The sequence below is a fragment of the Leuciscus leuciscus genome, assembly GCF_965113295.1.
Source record: "Leuciscus leuciscus genome assembly, chromosome: 21".
In the NCBI taxonomy this organism is placed as follows: domain Eukaryota; kingdom Metazoa; phylum Chordata; class Actinopteri; order Cypriniformes; family Leuciscidae; genus Leuciscus; species Leuciscus leuciscus.
Window position 1 is genome coordinate 7,059,420 of NC_138745.1, and position 20,295 is coordinate 7,079,714.

Sequence of the window (20,295 nt, forward strand, 5' to 3'; positions counted from 1 at the left end):
ATTTACATTTATTAAATGTATTTATTAAATTTATTAAATCATTTATTTAATTATAAATGTCTTCACGGTCACTTCTGTCAATTTAATGCATCATTGATGAATAAAAGTATTAATTTCTTCTTCTTCTTTAACTTACCACAAATGTTTGAATGGTATCATTGTTTCCACAAAAGTGTTATCGTTAATAATAAAAATAACTGTTTCTTGAGCATCAATGATTTCTGAAGGATCATGTGACACTGAAGACTGGAGCAGTTATGGTGAAAATTCAGCTTTGACATCACAGAAATAAATGACATTTTAAAATATATTCACATATAAAACAGGTATTTTGGTGAGCAGAAGATTGAAATGATTCCAAACTTTTGACAGTTACTTTATATAAGTAAATAAATAAATATTGTGGTTTTTAATAATAACAATACATTTATTTATTTATAGATTTAAATAAATATAAATGATATAAAATATAATATATAATATACACATACATTTACTAAATACAATAAATAAAAATAATTATAAATTACCTAAAATATAATAAACTAAATCAATCAATCAATGACTCAATCAATCCTTTGGTAAGCACAATTTATATTTGTCTACAGAGCTAATTTCAAGGACTAAAAAGTTATTTTAAGGTCATGAGAAACATACATTTAAGTGTGCCCAAACTTTTGATTGAAAGTATTTGTATGTATATATACGTTTGGAAAAATAATATTTCAAAATCCCTTTGAATAATATCAATGTGGCGAGCAGGACGAGGCTGGTCGCGACGCACGGGAGGAGCGACAGTAGAGATCGAGAGAGGCCAGGCCTTATTTTATGTTTTATTATATGTGACACAGTCTTCCATGAGGGCCTGCTGTCTTTTACATTTTATTATTAAATTGTGTTTTGAATGTTCGCCGGTTCCCGCCTCCTTCTTCCCATAACATCGAACATTGCTACATTCAACATCTATATATACCAAACACTGTTGAAAGACTGAACCTCAAGAGAGCGATGCGGTCGTCCATGGAGCCCACCAAAATGTCAGGATAATCATTTCCATCCATATCCATTCCTCCATTGAGAGAGTAGCCAAACGTCTGAAAGCCACTGGGACCTACTGACTTCCCATCTATCACCTAAGAGAAAGAGCATACAGTAAATCATCCGTTCTTATTCTCACGCTCTCTAATACAAGGTCCAGATATGTCAGATATGATCATCTGTTGATCTATGGTCTATGATATGAAACAGTAGGTAGCTGTAGAAAAGTCACTCCAAAATCTAAAGTAAAGCTGTTCCATAAAAATCCTATGAAATCCAGGCTTTACCTGGCTGTATTCCTTGCTTATTCCATTTTTACTTCCCATCCATATAAAGACTTTCCCAGAGTCTTGGAACGGAGCACCAACAGCGAAATCTGAATGAACAAAACAAGACACAAACCCCACAACACGTGATTAACTCTCCATGACCTCCAGATGGCAGCATTATGAAATGAATCACATGAAATTACACACTTTGCATATACACTACCATTCAAAAGTTTGTGTTTGTAAGATTTTTTAAATGTTTTTGAAATAAATCTCATTTGTTCACCAAGACTGCGTGAACAATTTGACTTACCAAAGACTGCGTGACTATTTGAACAAAAATATAGTAAAATTGTGAAATATTATTATGATTTAAAATAGTTTTCTATTTGAATATATTTTAAAATGTAATTTGTGATGCAAAGCTGAATTTTCAGCAGGATTACTCCAGTCTTCAGTCACATGATCCTTCAGAAATCATTCTAATAAGCAAATTTTCTGAAACATTTCTTATTATTATCAATGTTGAAAACAGTTGTGCTGCTTCAAAATATAAATGTAAATGTAAATTATAAATGTCACTTTTGATCAATTTGATGCATCCTTGCTGAATACAAGTATTAAATTATTTTGAAAAACTCCACAGTGTACTTTTGAGGATGCTCATGTGACATATATTATATATGATCATATTTTATGACAGCATACATTTTTAAAATGGCGTTTTCAAACAATTGCATATTCATAATAGATGTGCTACCTTGAAATCCGTCCTGATTGACGTCCCCCACTGCGGCAACAGCAAATCCAAAACCTGAACCTTTTTTCCCCCCCTTCAGAACCAAGCTGGGTTTCTTCTGGAAGGAACCGTTCTCGTTCATGAAGATGTAAACAGCTCCTCCCTCCTCCTTGTAGCGGTCAAAGTAGAACGGCGCTCCAACGATCAGGTCGTTCCAGCTACAACAGCATGAATCCACACAAATGACATGTTATGTCTGAATGACTCATGTTTATTTTCACAGAAGCTTTAGTAAAGAATGAGAAAGCTGCCAAATAAATGCATTCAGCCGTGTGTCTGCTGACATGCTCAAGTAATAAAGCTCAATGGGATCTTTGCAAGGGCGCATGGGGAATGTTAGACATGCTTTGGTTTACTGTACTTCCTTTCAATTCACTGTGATGATAACAGATAACTTGATATGCAAACAGTGACATTGGCAAATTTCACCAATAGTGCAAAACTGTGTGACTAGCGCTTTTTCATACAGTGATGAATTGGATCCCATTGAATTTCTATGTATGGACAAAAAAAACAACTAAGATGTGTTCTTTTGAATATGTATACTTGATTTGATGTGATATAAAATCAAATAAACATCAAATACTATTATATTACAATAAAAAAGACTTTTACAGTAACAATACGGTGATTGAGTTACACAGTGACCCACCCGTCATTGTTGAGGTCTGTTACCGCCAAGCAACTGCCAAAGTACGACCCTATTTGTTCTCCTGGGATCGTCATCAGTGGGTTAAGAACCAAATCTTGTTTTTCAGCCAGGATCACTGAACCCTTGAAATTGTCTCTGGGAGCTCCCGTCACCACAGTGTACTCAGAGCGATGAAGTAACTTTGTGTCCTCCAGCACAGAGTAACCTGAGGAAAGAGATGAGTGTCAAGCTACTATAAAGTTAATTTACAGTCAAGAGACTCTTTTGAGAAAGAAGGAAAAAGTTATGCTACAATTATTCTTTTATTTTATTTTATTCAATGAAAACAGTGCTGTATCTATCTGAAACAAAATTATGAGAGACAACATTAAACAGCATTTATTTAAAGGCGCACTATGCAGTTTCCGTTTTTCTGAAACAGCGCCCCCTAGAGTCGCTGTAGAGTACTTGTATTTAACGTTACTGTCGTAAATACCCCTCACTCAGAGCCGTCTCTGCACTCTTCTGACCGCGCTTTCTTCATTTTCTACGTCGACTCTGTCATGATTCACGTCTGAAATGCGTGCTAGTGTCTTCCATAGAGACTGCTTCATCCTCGTGATTCTCGCGAGATTTGTCGGGGTGCCGCCTCTAAAACCTAAATTGCTAGCAGATTTCTTTTGGCCGTAAAGCAATTGTTTACATCGCGAGACCTGATATCACGCGAGACTTCCTGACGCAGCGGCCGGCGGCCCGCCGGCTCAAAGTTGCAAGTGCGTATTTTCCGCTCACGGGCTCCAGGGGGGTGCGAAACGACCACCATTCAACCCGAAATTAGTAATATAACCATTCCAATGACTCCGAAGCTGTTCAGTTAAGGTAAAAAAAGTTACTTTTTTTAACACTAAATACTAACAAAAACACTATTACATTTTATAAATATTACTGATATTGCTGACCAATTAACACTTTATACTATTATAATTCAATACGTTATCAATAATCATACAATAATTTAACACTGAACACTAACAGTACAAACAAAAAACACTGTAATTAATGCATAAACATTACTGATAAAATTATTGTAAGATTATTCTTTAATATCCTTTGCTATATAGAAAAAAGACATGCAGTGTCACGCATTAAAATGCCATGCAGAACATTCATATGAATCAGTGAGCCATTTTTTAATGGTTTCATTTAAAGGTATTTTATGCTATTTTAAAGGTTCACAATTTTGTTTTGGGGGTCTCTTACAATACGTTTACATACATCCAAGATAAAAAAAAAAACCTTTAATTTTCTCATAATAAACATTGCAGCATCACCTCATTTCTCAAAGAGTGTGAAAATTGTTCGTTTGAAGATTCAGTCTCTCTAAACCCCTCCTTTCCTTGAGACTCTGATTGCTCTGATTGGTCAGACGACCAGTCTGTTGTGATTGGTCTACCACTTACTAACGGCATGTCGGAAACAAACCAACCATTCCCATACCTGAATTTCAGCGCCGGAGGCTTCCTCAGCACTTGAAAACATGATCTTCTCGACATGTCGACAACACAAACCAAACTCTTTCTGTCTCAGACTACAGTGTTTGCGGATGGGTCAAAGTAGACATTGTTTGCAGGCAGCCAATGAAGACCATATTATGCAAATGTGTTACATTGTTGCGTAGGTTTGTAACAGGAAGTGAGACTGGAATTGTTGACGACTCATTTCGACAGTTCAGAATCGATTCTTTCTTTTAGGAGACAATCACTTTATTTGTTGTGCACTTAGATCATTTACATTCACTTAAGACCTTTTACATTCACCAACAGCTCCTGTTACTGTTACAACAGCTACTAGTTATTTCCCAACACTGTCAAGATGTGATTCACAGTAAAAAAATCACAGTACATACCTATGTAGATGTTGAGCCTGTCCTTGCCTAGCATACTGAAGCTTCTTTCATTGGCATCTCCGTCAAAATCTGTGTTGTTCTCTCTGCTTTTCATATGGACAGTGCCTATAAACAGAAGAATTCCTTTTATTTTCAATATGACCCTCTTTTTATGCGATAATGTTGAGCTGACACACGCTAAAGAAGCCAGTGCATTTTCCACATGAACCATTTGTGGATTTCCCCATACTTCTTCTTTTACTCACCTTGCCACACAAAGCTGCCAGGGGTCCCAAAGTACACATCATTCTCCGTCATGCCCCCTGAGATGCCCATGTTACACATGCCCTCCAAGTTCTGGTCATAGTTGAAGTCGCACAGTTCGTAAGTATCAGACTGCCAGTAATCAGCAGGGTCGTAGGTCAAGTCGTTTCCCCGCACGTAACATTTGCCCACCATACGCTGCTGTTCTTCAGCGCCCAGCAGTTTTTTCACATAGCGATGGCCACATGCCTGCCAACATGAAAGAAGAGATGAACATGAGGAATTCTGATTAGTATTAGTATTTTGACCACAACTGCTACTATTCAAAATATTTTTTAAAGGTCTCTTATGCTCACCAAGGCTGCATTTATTTGAACAAAAATACAGGAAAAACAGTAATATTATAAAATACTATTTCAGTTAAAAAGAACGGTTTTCTATTTGAATATATTTTAAAATGTAATTTATTCATGTGATGCAAAGGTGATTTTTCAACATCATTAATTCAGTCTTCAGTGTCACATGATCCTTCAGAAATTGTTTGAAGATTCTTTGAAAAAGTAGAAAGTTCAAAAGAAGAGTATTTATTTGAATAAGAAAACTTTGTTAACCGTATGAATGTCTTTACTATCACTTTTGATAAGTTTAAAGGGAAGTTCACCCAAAAATGAAAATTCTGTCATAATTTACTCACCCTCAAGTTGACACAAAAGAAGACATTTTGAAAACTGCTGGTAACCAAACATTTAATGGGCCCCATTGACTTAAAGCTGCTTTAAGCGTTTTTTAGGTCAAAACATTTTTTGTCACATACAGCAAACATCTCCTCACTATCCGCTAGCTGCCTGTCCCCTGAACACACTGTAAAAAAACACGGTCTCTGTAGACAGCCCAGGCTCCACAAATGGCAAGAAAAACAAACTGGCCCAGCCTGGACCACAAAACATAACAAACAGTGTTCCAGCCAATAACCGACAAGAATGATTTGGGGGTGGGGGGTTAGTGTACGTGCACATGAAGGGGGGTGTGGGGAGTGGAGGAGAGAGAAGCATGAAGAGGGAAGTTAGCTAGAGGAGAGATGTCCTAGACAACGGCAACGACTAACGTTAGAATTACAGTGGGTACGGAAAGTATTCAGACCCCCTTACATTTTTCACTCTTTGTTATATTGCAGCCATTTGCTAAAATCACTTAAGTTCATTTTTTTCCCCTCATTATTGTACACACAGCACCCCATATTGACAGAAAAACACAGAATTGTTGACATTTTTGCACATTTATTAAAAAAGAAAAACTGAAATATCACATGGTCCTAAGTATTCAGACCCTTTGCTCAGTATTTAGTAGAAGCACCCTTTTGATCTAATACAGCCATGAGTCTTTTTGGGAAAGATGCAACAAGTTTTTCACAACTGGATTTGGGTATCCTCTGCCATTCCTCCTTGCAGATCCTCTCCAGTTCTGTCAGGTTGGATGGTAAACGTTGGTGGACAGCCATTTTCAGGTCTCTCCAGAGATGCTCAATTGGGTTTAAGTCAGGGCTCTGGCTGGGCCATTCAAGAACAGTCACGGAGTTGTTGTGAAGCCACTCCTTCGTTATTTTAGCTGTGTGCTTAGGGTCATTGTCTTGTTGGAAGGTGAACCTTCGGCCCAGTCTGAGGTCCAGAGCACTCTGGAGAAGGTTTTCGTCCAGGATATCCCTGTACTTGGCCGCATTCATCTTTCCCTCGATTGCAACCAGTCGTCCTGTCCCTGCAGCTGAAAAACTCCCCCACAGCATGATGCTGCCATCACCATGCTTCACTGTTGAGACTGTATTGGACAGGTGATGAGCAGTGCCTGGTTTTCTCCACACATACCGCTTAGAATAAAGGCCAAAAAGTTCTATCTTGGTCTCATCAGACCAGAGAATCTTATTTATCACCATCTTAAACTCCATGCGGGCTTTCATGTGTCTTGCACTGAGGAGAGGCTTCCGTCGGGCCACTCTGCCATAAAGCCCCGACTGGTGAATGGCTGCAGCGATGGTTGACTACAAGTTACTACAACTTTCTCCCATCTCCCGACTGCATCTCTGGAGCTCAGCCACAGTGATCTTTGGGTTCTTCTTTACCTCTCTCACCAAGGCTCTTCTCCCCCGATAGCTCAGTTTGGCCGGACGGCCAGCTCTAGGAAGGGTTCTGGTCGTCCCAAACGTCTTCCATTTAAGGATTATGGAGGCCACTGTGCTCTTAGGAACCTTAAGTGCAGCAGAAATTTTTTTGTAACCTTGGCCAGATCTGTGCTTTGCCACAATTCTGTCTCTGAGCTCTTCAGGCAGTTCCTTTGACCTCATGATTCTCATTTGCTCTGACATGCACTGTGAGCTGTAAGGTCTTATATAGACAGGTGTGTGGCTTTCCTAATCAAGTCCAATCAGTATAATCAAACACAGCTGGACTCAAATGAAGGTGTAGAACCATCTCAAGGATGATCAGAAGAAATGGACAGCACCTGAGTTAAATATAGTGTCACAGCAAACGGTCTGAATACTTAGGACCATGTGATATTTCAGTTTTTCTTTTTTAATAAATGTGCAAAAATGTCAACTATTCTGTGTTTTTCTGTCAACATGGGGTGCTGTGTGTACAATAATGAGGGAAAAAAAAGAACTTAAATGATTTAAGTGAGTGAAAAATGTAAGGGGGTCTGAATACTTTCCGTACCCACTGTATATTCTTTTGAATTTTGATATGGCCAACACACGACCAAAGAGACGATGATGCGATGAACAAATAGCAAAGAAGAGGGAAAAGGAGAAGGAATGCGCAAAGTCCCGAATTTACATCGGAAAAGCCTGTTTCAGAAAGCAAAGCACAGAAGTGAGGAGAATGGGACAGAATGAGGAGGAGGGAGGGTCGAGCTATAGCCTCCGTTTTGTTTGACAATACTTCGAACGTCAACAAGAAGTGACGTCACCCAACATCGCTTAGAGCACCTTTAGATAGAAGATGGAAATTCATACAGGTTTGGAACACCCTGAGGGTGAGTAAATGATGACAGAATTTTCATTTTGGGGTGAACTATCCCTTAAATGCATCCTCACTGAATAAAAGTATTGATTTCTTTTTCTTTTTCCACTAAGGTGATGCGCCAGCTTCAAGAATATTTTCAACTGTAACCAAAGACATGTGAACCAGCTAATCAAGGTCTTCAAGCTTACTTGATAATGACAGGCCGGTGTGTAAAAGCAGGGTTTGAACTAAAGTGCATCTGACCTACTCATTGAGTCCGGAGAAGGGGTTCGACACTTACAATTCTGTCTGTGAATTTCAAGCGATGGTCTTGAAAATGTTCATACTAAAATAAAAGGGAACCAAAGATGGATCTCATCTCACCAGCACACGTCCTCCGTTCCTTTGACTGGCCACGGTCACTCCCAGCCACATGCCCTCCACCATCTCCGTTGACTGCGCTAGAGGAGAAACAAACTCCATCAGAGAGCAGATATTTTATTCCCTCAGTCTGCCTGTAAAGAGTATTTCATTACATCAAAATCTGAATGAGTTCGTTGAAGAGTGCTCAGTTTCTAGCTTGAGAGAGATTCTCAAACAGAAATAATAATAACATTCGCATGTAGCCACATGTGAAAAGTAATGTCATTTCTAAAAAGAGAGAAATAATTTACTTTAAAAGAATATACGGAATGTACGTTTTTCCTGAGACTTATTTGCATGTTATTTACAATTATATTAAAATGTATTATAGATAAATAAAATTTAATGGAAAATAAATGGAATTTGAACGCTGTGACATATTTGTGATAAAAAAATATACATGCTAGTCTTGTAAATAGCCATAATATTACCCATGAATTCAAAAGATATCAGGGGCTGCGTGCTTTAATAAATTTTCTGAAGCAAAATGATCTAGTGTGGTTGCTAGGGCATTGCGGTGTGGTTGGTAAGATATGTTTTTTTTTGTTTTGTTTTTTAGCATACTTTATCCAACACAGAAAGTACTAAAGCTAAAAAGCTAACCAGAACTAATTACATTTTTAAAATTTAACTAAAATGCTAACACTACTTTAAAGTCTACTTTAACTTTAAAGTTGCAGACCAAGTTACTTCCTGTGCTTTATGTGCTGAACGTATCAAGTTATTTCTTAACTAAATACCTGCCTGCAACATGAGCCAATCATCCTGACCTGATAGAGGAGAGAGAAAGGCAGGCTAGAGTAAAAAAGGTATTTTGAATAACATGGAATGAGACACCACTCAGACAGGTACATTTTATTGTTGCTGTGTTGAAGCTTGTTTTAACATCCACTTATGTCTAAAACGGGAGCAGGGAATTTTGGGAAACAGTCAGGGCTGTCTGAGCCCTCCAGATTATTATTTTTAGAGTGATATGCAGATGTGAGACACATTATCTAATCTGTGAACAGAATGCCTTAAATGTCCATAGTCCTTTGAGCTACAGTAACACTGTGGATGATAATGGCTTCTAAAGCTAAAATGCCATCATAAATAAACCATCTACACTATCATTCAAACATTTGGGGTCAGTAAGATAAAAAAATAAATAAAAAAATAAAATAAAATTATTCAGCAAGGACACATTAAATTGATCAAGTAACAGGGACACTAAAGACATATATAATATTACAAGAGATTTATATTCCAAATAAATGCTGTAATTTCTATTACTGTTACCTGAAAAAAATTATAATCATGGTTTCCACAAACATATTAAGCATCACAACTGTTTTCAACATTGATAATGATAAGAAATGTTTCTTGAACATCAAATCATCATATTAGAATGATTTCTGAAGAATCATCTGACACTGAAGACTGGAGTAATGATGTTGAAAATTCAGCTTCGATCACAGGAATAAGTTACATTTTACAATATATTCAAATAGAAAACACTTCTTTAAATTGTAATCATATTTCACAATATTGTTTTTACTGTATTTTTGCTCAAGCAGAAGAGACTTCAAAAACATTTAAAAATCTTACTGACTCCAAACTTTGTATTTTTATATATTTTCACAAATCAAATAATTTTGTCTTTTTTATGATAAGTAATATATGAATACCTACGTGCACTGATGAGGTCCATCCTCCTGCAGTCATCCTGTTCAGTAGTGACGGGACAATAATACACGGCTCCAGTTTCATTAATGTTGTATTTGCTGAGATTGGGCTGGGCTTTCTCTTGGGGCGCCCCGACTAAGAGCCTACAGAAAAACAGCAAACACCGAATGAAAGACTGATTGATACAACTTGTGAAGCATGTAATGTCTTTTTTCTTAATACTGGCTTAAAGTCAGCATAAAATGAAAATTCATCCTATCTGTTTTCTAAATGCATATTATAGATCTTATTGTGAATAATTCATCTGTGCTTTTTTTTTTTTTTTTGACCTTGCAATGTTTAATCAAAATGTCATAACTGGACCTTCTAGTGTAAACGACAGACTTCTCTCTCATGATGTATACAGGACTTCTCCAATCATTTAGTGCGGTTAAACCCTGCCTCTGCAAGCTCCACTTTTGAGTGCCACGCCCACATCTCAACATCCAATCAACAACCGATGCACCGATTCAAGTCCCCGCCCTACATTTGATCTTTTTCATGAATCCTTTACACTCAGAAGTACATCACAATAAGAAAAGATCTAACACTACTTTCGTTTCAGAACAAATCTACCAGAATTTAGTCTAGTTCCTGATTTAGATCAAACCCAGCACAAACTAATATACCTAAATACATGACCATAGGGGGTAAATTCTAAAGTGTATGGTCTAGAAAAGCAACGGAGAAAAGGAGGATTAGAGAAGGCAAACAAGCCCAGACCTGAAATGAAAGGCACAGTGCAGACCTTTTATTTTCATTCCTCCCCTCTTGCAAGCTTTATGAGAATGAGTTGAGGATAAAGCGATTCAATAAAGTGGCAGAGATGTCCTGTAACCAAACACCTGCCACCATGGCATTTGATCAAATAACACAATAGAACAAAACTGCACCGGTTTTGGACTATAGGTATCAAAAAAATGCAAATGACACAAATATGTTAGCAAGCTGAATGTACGATTTATTAATAGTGTTTGCTAAAGTCTCTTACACATGACTCAGGGTTTTAGAGTCAGCATTTCACAGAAAGGCACTAGAAAGTGGAACAGTAAAAGTAAACAGTGAAAATATTTTTCAAAATTCAGTATTAAAAACTAGCAATATCATAGTAACACCCTGGCAACCACCAACAACACCAAGTGGAAATTAGTTTTGCATGTTCTTTAGAATTTTTTTGTGTGTGGCAAAACTGTAAGATTTAAAATTAGTAAGGCTGAGTTGACAACCTATTGTTGACTATAATTTGTTATAGTTTCCTTCTGTAAATCCCAAGATCAGTCTTTAGTCTGTGCTAAGTTGATGCGTGAACAAAGCTTACTTTAAGAAGCAAATGCTGCGTCCCAATTCGCCTACTCATACTGAGCCCTAAAAGTATGTACTGTTTTTGTGAAGAAAAAGTTCATACTTTTGAGTGTGTAGCAGAATAGTAGACAAGCTTTGGAAGTGACATACCACTTCGTCATGATTGCGTCTTTAACAGACAGTTCTGTCAATCATGCATCCTCTCACCGTTTAAAATGCCTTGTCAATCATATTGTCACAGTTAAAATCCTCCATGTTCAATTCAGTCGCGGGTATTTCATTTAATTTAATTTTCAATTCAACTGCCAGTCGTGGGTATTTCATGCGAAGACACTCCTCATGTGTTTGCATAATGATGCATATAAAGGTTAATGACCAAATATATCTTGTTTTTCTATCGAATGAGTAAACACAACAAAAGGTTACATGTACACTAAATAAAAATAAGAAAAAGAAAGATAAAAGGGGAAACATACAAAGTATCTTTATAAAAGTTCACAATGCTGTTGTAGATGACATATAATGTGGATAACAATAAATAAATATCCTTTCGTTAGTTTAGATACTGATTATTTATCACTCAAACCTTTAACCATCGGTCTCGCACATCTGCCATGTTTGTAGTTTTTTAACACGTTTTAACCATGTTTGTAGTTCTAATCAAATACTTATCCAACACGCAATGGGTTTTGGCCAATATTAGCCGTTAGAGTGTGCCGTTAATAGGCCTATGTCACGAAAAAATTGAAGACCGGAAGTAAGTCTTTTAGTAGGGATGCGGCTCTTCCGGTTAGCTTTTTACAATGGCGGAGTCCGAAAGATACCGCTGGACCAAATCTCTCCGCAACCTGCCTGAAGTCACATATGACGATGTGGTTCGGATGGTCAATGAAAACTCTCAAGTGGAAAAGCGTGAAAGCTGAGGTATGGCTCTCTACGTCCTGACGCAGAGAAACCCGGTGCACTACAACAGCAGCGGCAGGCCGTTCGCCAGTAAGGTAAACGTTTCTATGGTAACAGCGAGTTGGACCAATCAGCAGACGTTGCTGCTACGCTTAGGATTGTGGGTAGTGTAGTTTTTTTTCATAAGATCGCGGATAAAACATGTTTTTCTTAAAACAAGGTTGAGTTCATACGAACTTATAGCTTCTACAGGAGCAAAAACCTTCGTTTTACAACCTCATAGCTCGTGGTCAGTCTACCTCGGATGGTTTAGACATTATGGCTGATAATCTAAATCCTTATCGAGAAATACTGTTGACCGGAAGTTCTGAATCCCTACTCCGCGTTCCGGAAGCAGGAAGTGTGACATAGGCCTACAGTATCTGCACTTCGGATGCTAACCTGAAAAAATAGACCATCCGGGTATCTTTGGAATACTCATTTCAACACACTACGATTTGGAACACACTAATTTTAATACTATTTAGGACGGATGGTACGCGAATTGGGATGCAGCTAAAGTCTCAGCTTTCAATTTCTGTAAATTTTATTATGACATTCAAACTATACGTGCTATTTTGTCACGCTGAACTCAAGCGATTATCTGTTCTCACGTGGGATATTCACAGGTCATGTGATCTCAACATGTCTGCCTCCATGAGGCATCCCACTCACTATTAGGCTACTGATATGAATGGAGTCTATATTTTGCTGGACATGATTTTAAATGTATTTTTCATTTCATTATGTATAAAGCTTTTTGTTAAGGACAAATTTGTGTTTTTAAACAGTTTCCTTCCTTGTTTCAATGTTAACTTTCACCTACAACCGCAACATATTTGCCCTTGGAGCGAAGAATTCAGCTTCTGCTCTGAGAGCGTGTGAATGATGTCATGAGAGACAGGGGAACTGTTTCTGAGCCCTGAGGACACTCACTATCACCAGGTGTCACTTCAGTGATCTTAGCTAGAACAGTTTGGACTTGTTGAGTTGTAAAATTCGAGCCCATGCCTCACTGATAATAGAGGATAAACTGGTGTGTGTCCGCTTTTCTTAGACAAACTGAGGTGCAGTATCTACTATCTGAGATCCTTCCTTATTTTAGAAAAGCAAGAGTGTAGGGTGACTTTCTAGTGGACGTCTGAGTGAGACTATTGGCACCATAAATGGCAGCTAAAGCTGCGGAGTGCAGTTTGCTCATGTTCAGACAAGAACCCCACAGTAAAATGGCATTACAGGAATTTTTCACAGGTGAGAGTTCTGAACCAAACCTACAATCAGTCATGACTAATATTTGCCAGTGGTTTTTGCAGGAATGACTCTCCTCCCCAAAATTGGAGTACCTGTCTCATACTAGCACTGATACCCTGCTTCTTACATTAGTGTTTACACTGAGCAAACCGCAGAGGAGAGGGAGGAACACTTACAGAAAATAACTGAAACAAAAGCTCCAAAACTCCAAAAACACACCGAAACATACAATTCACTGCAGATTCCAGCTTAAATGAACACTAGTGGCAGCGAAACACCAACAATTTGTATTAATTTTCACACAAATTATGATTACAGGGACAGATTATCGATTAATAAAGACTTTTTTTGCACGGTTCCTTGCACAATAACACTTTTACCATAGTGCACGATTTGTAATACATTTTGATCTTTGCATCCTATAACCAGCTCCATATGCATTGCTTTTCTGATGTAGTAAACTTCCTCGGTAGCTCACATGATACACACCATTGCACTTGTAAAACACAAGACACAGTAAAGAGCTCAAGCACTTGTAGAAGCAAGCTAAAATGGCATTGTTGCGTTTGTCACGTTTACTTTTGTTAACACTATCAGTTAGGTTAAGGGTAGGGTTTTGTGTGGGTGGTACATTATTTTCAAATGTGATGGAGCATTAGCCTTTTAGCTCCTCTAACTGGACATTACATTTCTGAACTGCCGCAATACGTACAACCAACTTAATAAAACATGGCCAGATTAACGTTCATCTGTTTCAGTACTTTTGAATGTGATTTTAGCACAACTCACTAGACACTACGCTTTGAAAGTGTCGTGAAATGTAGGAATGCCACCCCAGTCACATTTGCAATGAACCTGTGTTGCATTTTTCACATAAAGCTATTGGTATGCAGTAACACTGTAAATTGAACAAAAAAATTGTCAGATAAAGAACAGTTGAACAGCTGGGATTAAATATCCAGAAACATTTCTGCATGAAAAAACAAAAACAAATCAAGGAGCCATAGGGTTATATAAGTCACAGGGTCACAAAGTCACATGGTGTTCGACTTGAAGCAGTGCTGTGCAGACCGATTGGTGTATAACATCAAAGTAAAGCGATTTGAGCGTACTGTTCAACTAAATTGAGAGCTGTGTTAAGTGTGTCAATAGTGACACCAAACAAAACTGTGTTAGTAATGACTGTTTTCTCACAGGTTTCCTGAACACTCCCTTCATATCTGGTTCATCAAACACAACCCAAATGCCTGATGCATTAACAAAAAAGAGCTCCAGAGAGTATAAACAAAGTATAAATCCACTTCAAATATGATGTTGTTTTGTATTTTATTTGTTCACAGATAACAGCACATCAAAATGCTGCCTTTGGAATTGCCATAAATTCAAGTTTACTAGTAGGAAACTGGACATGAATCCCCTCTAAAGATGCATTTATAACTGGGACACTCAGGGATCATTTTGATACCCAAGTTTCCAAGTTGAGCTGGCCATACACTTTAAACATGGCAGAAGAAAGAACAATTGCTGATGTGAATGATACATTTTATACGTTTTCCCCACATCTACATTGCTTTCTCTTGCTGTTCCAGTCATGTAAATGTGTATATATAAATAACCATATGAATCATATTGTCACAGTGTCTGGTTTATGTTCCTTGGGTCACCACTAGATGTCCTCCTTCCCCACGGTGTCCATCACACTCTTGAACTACATCCCCCATGATCCTTGTCTTTTCATTGCACTCAGCTGTCCCTTATCACTAATCATTGCACTCATCCTGTTCCCCATTAGCATTGTCATTTCCCTGTGTATATAACCCTGTTTTAGTATGTGTCACAGAGTCCTTGTATTTATCACGCCACTTCTGTGTCTTCTGTGTTCCTGTTTATGTTCTTGTTTTGGATGGATTATGATATCGACTATTGCCTGGACTGGATTTTGAGTAACAGATTTCCCTAATTAAACATACTTTCTGCAATTGGATCTTCTCCTGTGTTTCCTGGTGTGGATCGTGACAGAAGGACTCCGTCACCACAAAGATCCAGCGGTATGTTTTCAAACTTCTCTTCCCCAGCCACTGAGCGGGAGAGGAGAGATTTGTTTAAGGGAACCCGTCTAGTCATTTTTCGTGGGACCCGTGGAGGCCGCAGGGGAGGAGGTGGTGGATATGGACCCCAACACCACTCGCCGCTTCGGTCTTTTTTCAGCCCCGAGCCCGAACTGTCCAGCGGTTCCAGGTCTGAGCCAGGGTTTAGCCCAGTGGTCCCTGTTCTGGTGGTCCCGAAATGGAGGAGGAGAAGGAAGACTTCCTCCATGCCAGTTCCGGTGGTCCTGAGTCCGGTGGTCCCAGTTCCGGTGGTCTCGAGTTCGGTGGTCCGGAGGCGGCGGAGGAGGAGGAAGACCTCCAACCTCCCCAAAGAACCGGAGGCCGTACCCGTGCAGCCCGCAGTCGTCCCCGAGCAGACCACTGTCATGCCCGTGCAGCCAGCTGTCATCCCAGAGGCCGTCCTCGTGCAGCACGCTGTCGTCCCGGAGGCCGTGCCCGAGCAGCCCGCTATTGCCATAGCGGCGGAAAGCTTGTTGGATTATTTTGATACGCTATTTAAGATCCTGGAAAGTACCAAGACTGTCCACGGCACGTCTGCCGAGCCTGTGTCTTCGGACAGAATGGCTGCCACCGAGCCTGTTCACGTCACGTCTGCCGAGCCTGTGTCTTCGGACAAGATGGCCGCCCCCGAGTCGGTGTTTTCGGACAAGATGGTCGTCGCCGAGCCTGTGTTTCAGGACAAGATGGTAGCCGCCGAGCCTGTGTCTCCGGACAAGATGGCCACCGCCGAGCCTGTGTCTTTGGACAAGATGGCCGTCATCGAGCCTGTGTCTTTGGACAAGATGGCCGCTGCCGAACCTGTGTCTCCGGACAAGATGGCCGCCACCGAGCCTGTGTCTCCGGATAGGATGGCCGCCGCCGAGCCTGTGTCTTCGGACAAGATGGCCGCCGCCGAGCCTGTGTCTTCGAACAAGATGGCTGTCGCCGAGACTGTTCACGTCACGTCTGCCGAGCCTGTGTCTGCGGACAAGATGGCCGCCACAGAGACTGTTCGCGTCACGTCTGCTGAGCCGGTGGTGTCTGTTCCTGAGCCGGTGGTGTCTGTTCCAGTTCCTGAGCCGGTGGTGTCTGTTCCAGTTCCTGAGCCGGTGGTGTCTGTTCCAGTTCCTGAGCCGGTGGTGTCTGTTCCAGTTCCTGAGCCGGTGGTGTCTGTTCCAGTTCCTGAGCCGGTGGTGTCTGTTCCTGTGCCGTGGCCGCCCGAGGGGTCGTCTCCGCCGTGGCCGCCCGAGGGAAAGTCACCGCTGCCCTGGCCGCCCGAGGGAAAGTCTCCGCTGCCCTGGCCGCCCGAGGGAAAGTCTCCGCTGCCCTGGCCGCCCGAGGGACTGTCTGCTCTGCCCTGGCCGCCCGAGGGACTGTCTGCTCTGCCCTGGCCGCCCGAGGGACTGTCTGCTCTGCCCTGGCCGCCCGAGGGACTGTCTGCTCTGCCCTGGCCGCCCGAGGGACTGTCTGCTCTGCCCTGGCCGCCCGAGGGACTGTCTGCTCTGCCCTGGCCGCCCGAGGGACTGTCTGCTCTGCCCTGGCCGCCCGAGGGACTGTCTGCTCTGCCCTGGCCGCCCGAGGTACTGTCTGCTCTGCCCTGGCCGCCCGAGGGACTGTCGTCTCCGCCCTGGCCGCCAGATGAACTGTCTCTCCCTGTCCCCGTTTCCCTCCATGGACCTGGCCCCCCATCCCTCCCCCTGATCCTCCACCAGTCCACCTCCCGCCTGGACTCTTGTTTGTCTGTCACGTCTTGGAGCGTCTGGTAGCCGCTCCGTAGAGGGGGGGTTATGTCACAGTGTCTGGTTTATGTTCCTTGGGTCACCACTAGATGTCCTCCTTCCCCACGGTGTCCATCACACTCTTGAACTACATCCCCCATGATCCTTGTCTTTTCATTGCACTCAGCTGTCCCTTATCACTGATCATTGCACTCATCCTGTTCCCCATTAGCATTGTCATTTCCCTGTGTATATAACCCTGTCTGTTTTAGTATGTGTCACGGAGTCCTTGTATTTATCACGCCACTTCTGTTTCTTCTGTGTTCCTGTTTGTTCTTGTTTTGGATGGATTATGATATCGACTATTGCCTGGACTTGATTTTGAATAACAGATTTCCCTAATTAAACATACTTTCTGCAATTGGATCTTCTCCTGTGTTTCCTGGTGTGGATCGTGACACATATTGCATGTATTTTACACAGTAAAAACAGCATTTATTTCACTGAAATTCAGGAATTGTCAGCAAGCTTAAGCATGAATGTATAGGCCTACTACTGCACAGTAATGTTTATGTTGCCAACGAACGGATGCAACATTTTATTCACAATTAGATATTGACTAAATATCATCTTTAATCTATACATATTGGCTTTAATAAGATTTCCCATAAAATAGGCAAAAATGAACCTGATGTATCCATAGTTCTCTCTGACAACAAAGCCCTTGAACTGGTAATTACGACTTTAGAAGTGGGAAGTAGGTCATTTCCGACAGCATGTTATAGCAGCATTAAAGGGTTGGTTCCCCTGTTCATTTACTCATAGCATATCATTTGAGAAATTATGAAGTCCAAACAATACAGGACCTCATTGACTTTCACTGTATCGACAAATTCATCTTTAACTTTAACTTTTGCCAACAACCACAGCAATCTGTGAAGAAAAAAAAAAAACCCCATAAAGCATGACCTCAGTTTGTCCCAGTAATGCGGAGAGGAATTAGGGCAATTCCATGCTAAGCTAATCTGAGAGCAGGGGTGTTTAGTGAACTGTGAGACTGACATTAAGAACAGGCACCTCTGGTTCAATGCAACACGCTTAACTTCACACTACTTTGTGACTTACAGGCCCAATGTAAAGCTGTTCACTTTTTTTTGCATGATTTAAGGTGGTTTATGTTTAGTAGTTACTAGTTCAAAGTATCAGTAGGTTGAAGGATTGTCAACAATAAAAGTTCTGTCTTGAAACTCTAAAGGGCGTAGGCTGATAGGTTCGTAACTCAATCTTCTTGCAATCACATAGTTCTCTATAGGGCACAGCTGATTGGTTCCTGCTGTATCAGTAGCAAATGAACTTGCTGCTCAACCTTAAAATACTGGTCATTTGCAGTAGCAATTGCAGTGCACTTTCAGAAACCCTTCATCTTCCCCAGCTCCACCTCTATAGATCTGCTACGGGGAATTCATGTGCTATATTGTACAGCAGCAGCATGTCTTAATTGCTCACAGCAGCGTATTGGGAGTAGCAAGTCCCGTACTTGCTTTGCAGCAGCAAAAGCAGCAAGAACCAACAGCAGCAGGTCAGCAGCAGCAGTGTAGCAGATCTATTTCCAACATATCACATTATAACATTAACACCCGCCAACCCGCCAAATGCTGGTGTATTTCAGCAGTGGCGTGTAACTTAGTCACTCCTACTAACCAGTAACCACTTTGGCGGGTTGAATTTTATAAAATATAGGCCTACATTATATACATTTTTCAATTGTAGTCTTTTAAAAAGGCATTTTAAATAATAAACTAAGTGCAATGTAGACAGTGGCGGATGGGGGGCAGGATGGAAATGAATTGAATTGTTATGCAAAGCAGGCATCTCATTCATTCAGTCCACACACATTTAACCAGCAGCGTTGTGATAAGGCAAAACCCAAACAACCTGCATGGCTCAAGATCACTGTAAGCAATGTATGTTCAACTAAACCGGTCTGGAATGGAGCGTAGACATCTGATTGAGATGAATCAGTGAACTTCATGCCCGTATGGAAATATGATCAGATTAGATCAGGTGATTCACACACTTGTCAGAACATGTCAAAATAGAAAACATTTTACATTTTACATTATTTTCAAGTTATCCCAAATTAGTTTTCCAAAAACTTTTTATTTTTACTTACTTGCATTGTTTTTTGTATATTTGATTTTTCACAAATTGAAAAAAAAAGTATCATCATAGAACTATTTGTTCTAAGTAATAGTACTAAGTACTAATAGTACTCAGTAAATTGTACTGCCTATATTAACCTACACTTTGAATTTGCGGTTATTTTATGAATTCGCCTGAAGGGCAGAAACAGCTCTGACAAAACTACTGGCACAAGAGTCAGACAAGCCTAAAATAGCTGAAAACACAGTCACGCCAGGGCTCCTTCTCCACTCCGATGTTGATTCTCTCTATAAATAGATTGTTCAATGAATTTAATTATTGGTGATTGGATTATTCAGTGAAGTTCCCCGCTGACCAGATTTTCATTTCTGTACAAATACCGTAAACAGGGTAATACAACCACTCAGATGGCATATTGAATTTGACAATACAAGCCGGGAACAAAGTCCTTAATCTATTTAGCCTTTTGTAAATGGCATAATTACAACTCTGAGCAGGAGAGTCACAACCTGACTATGGAGCATCAATCAACATTACTGCCATATAACTGTTCATAAATAAAAACGTTAAATAGTACCACTGAGCAAGTGTGGAGGTTTCCCCAAGGAAGAGATGTATAATTGGTGAAAAAATGTCATATGTTTCCATATTTTATATTACTCTTTCTCTTGTCTGTCACTGTGCATGGGTAACTGGTTTGGTTCGAAATAGATCAACATTTATTAAAGTCCCCCTGTGGAGAAAATCAAGCTTTTAATGTTGTTTTATATGTCTATATTGTGTTTTTAATATACTTTAAGACAAACCATGTGCAAATTCATAAGTC

The 20,295-nt window shown here is 40.2% G+C and overlaps 1 protein-coding gene across 1 annotated transcript in view; it reads right to left on the reverse strand.

Moving 5' to 3' along the window:
• itga3b (integrin, alpha 3b) overlaps positions 1-20,295 on the reverse strand; it is a 48,285-nt gene that overhangs the window by 15,829 nt on the left and 12,161 nt on the right. The window contains exons 2-9 of the mRNA XM_082151489.1: positions 9,974-10,110; positions 8,264-8,340; positions 4,889-5,135; positions 4,644-4,748; positions 2,759-2,963; positions 2,068-2,264; positions 1,326-1,414; positions 997-1,133 (exon numbers count right to left, since the gene is read on the reverse strand). Coding sequence (XP_082007615.1) covers positions 997-1,133; positions 1,326-1,414; positions 2,068-2,264; positions 2,759-2,963; positions 4,644-4,748; positions 4,889-5,135; positions 8,264-8,340; positions 9,974-10,110 — 1,194 coding nt within the window. The remainder of the gene's footprint in view (positions 1-996; positions 1,134-1,325; positions 1,415-2,067; positions 2,265-2,758; positions 2,964-4,643; positions 4,749-4,888; positions 5,136-8,263; positions 8,341-9,973; positions 10,111-20,295) is intronic.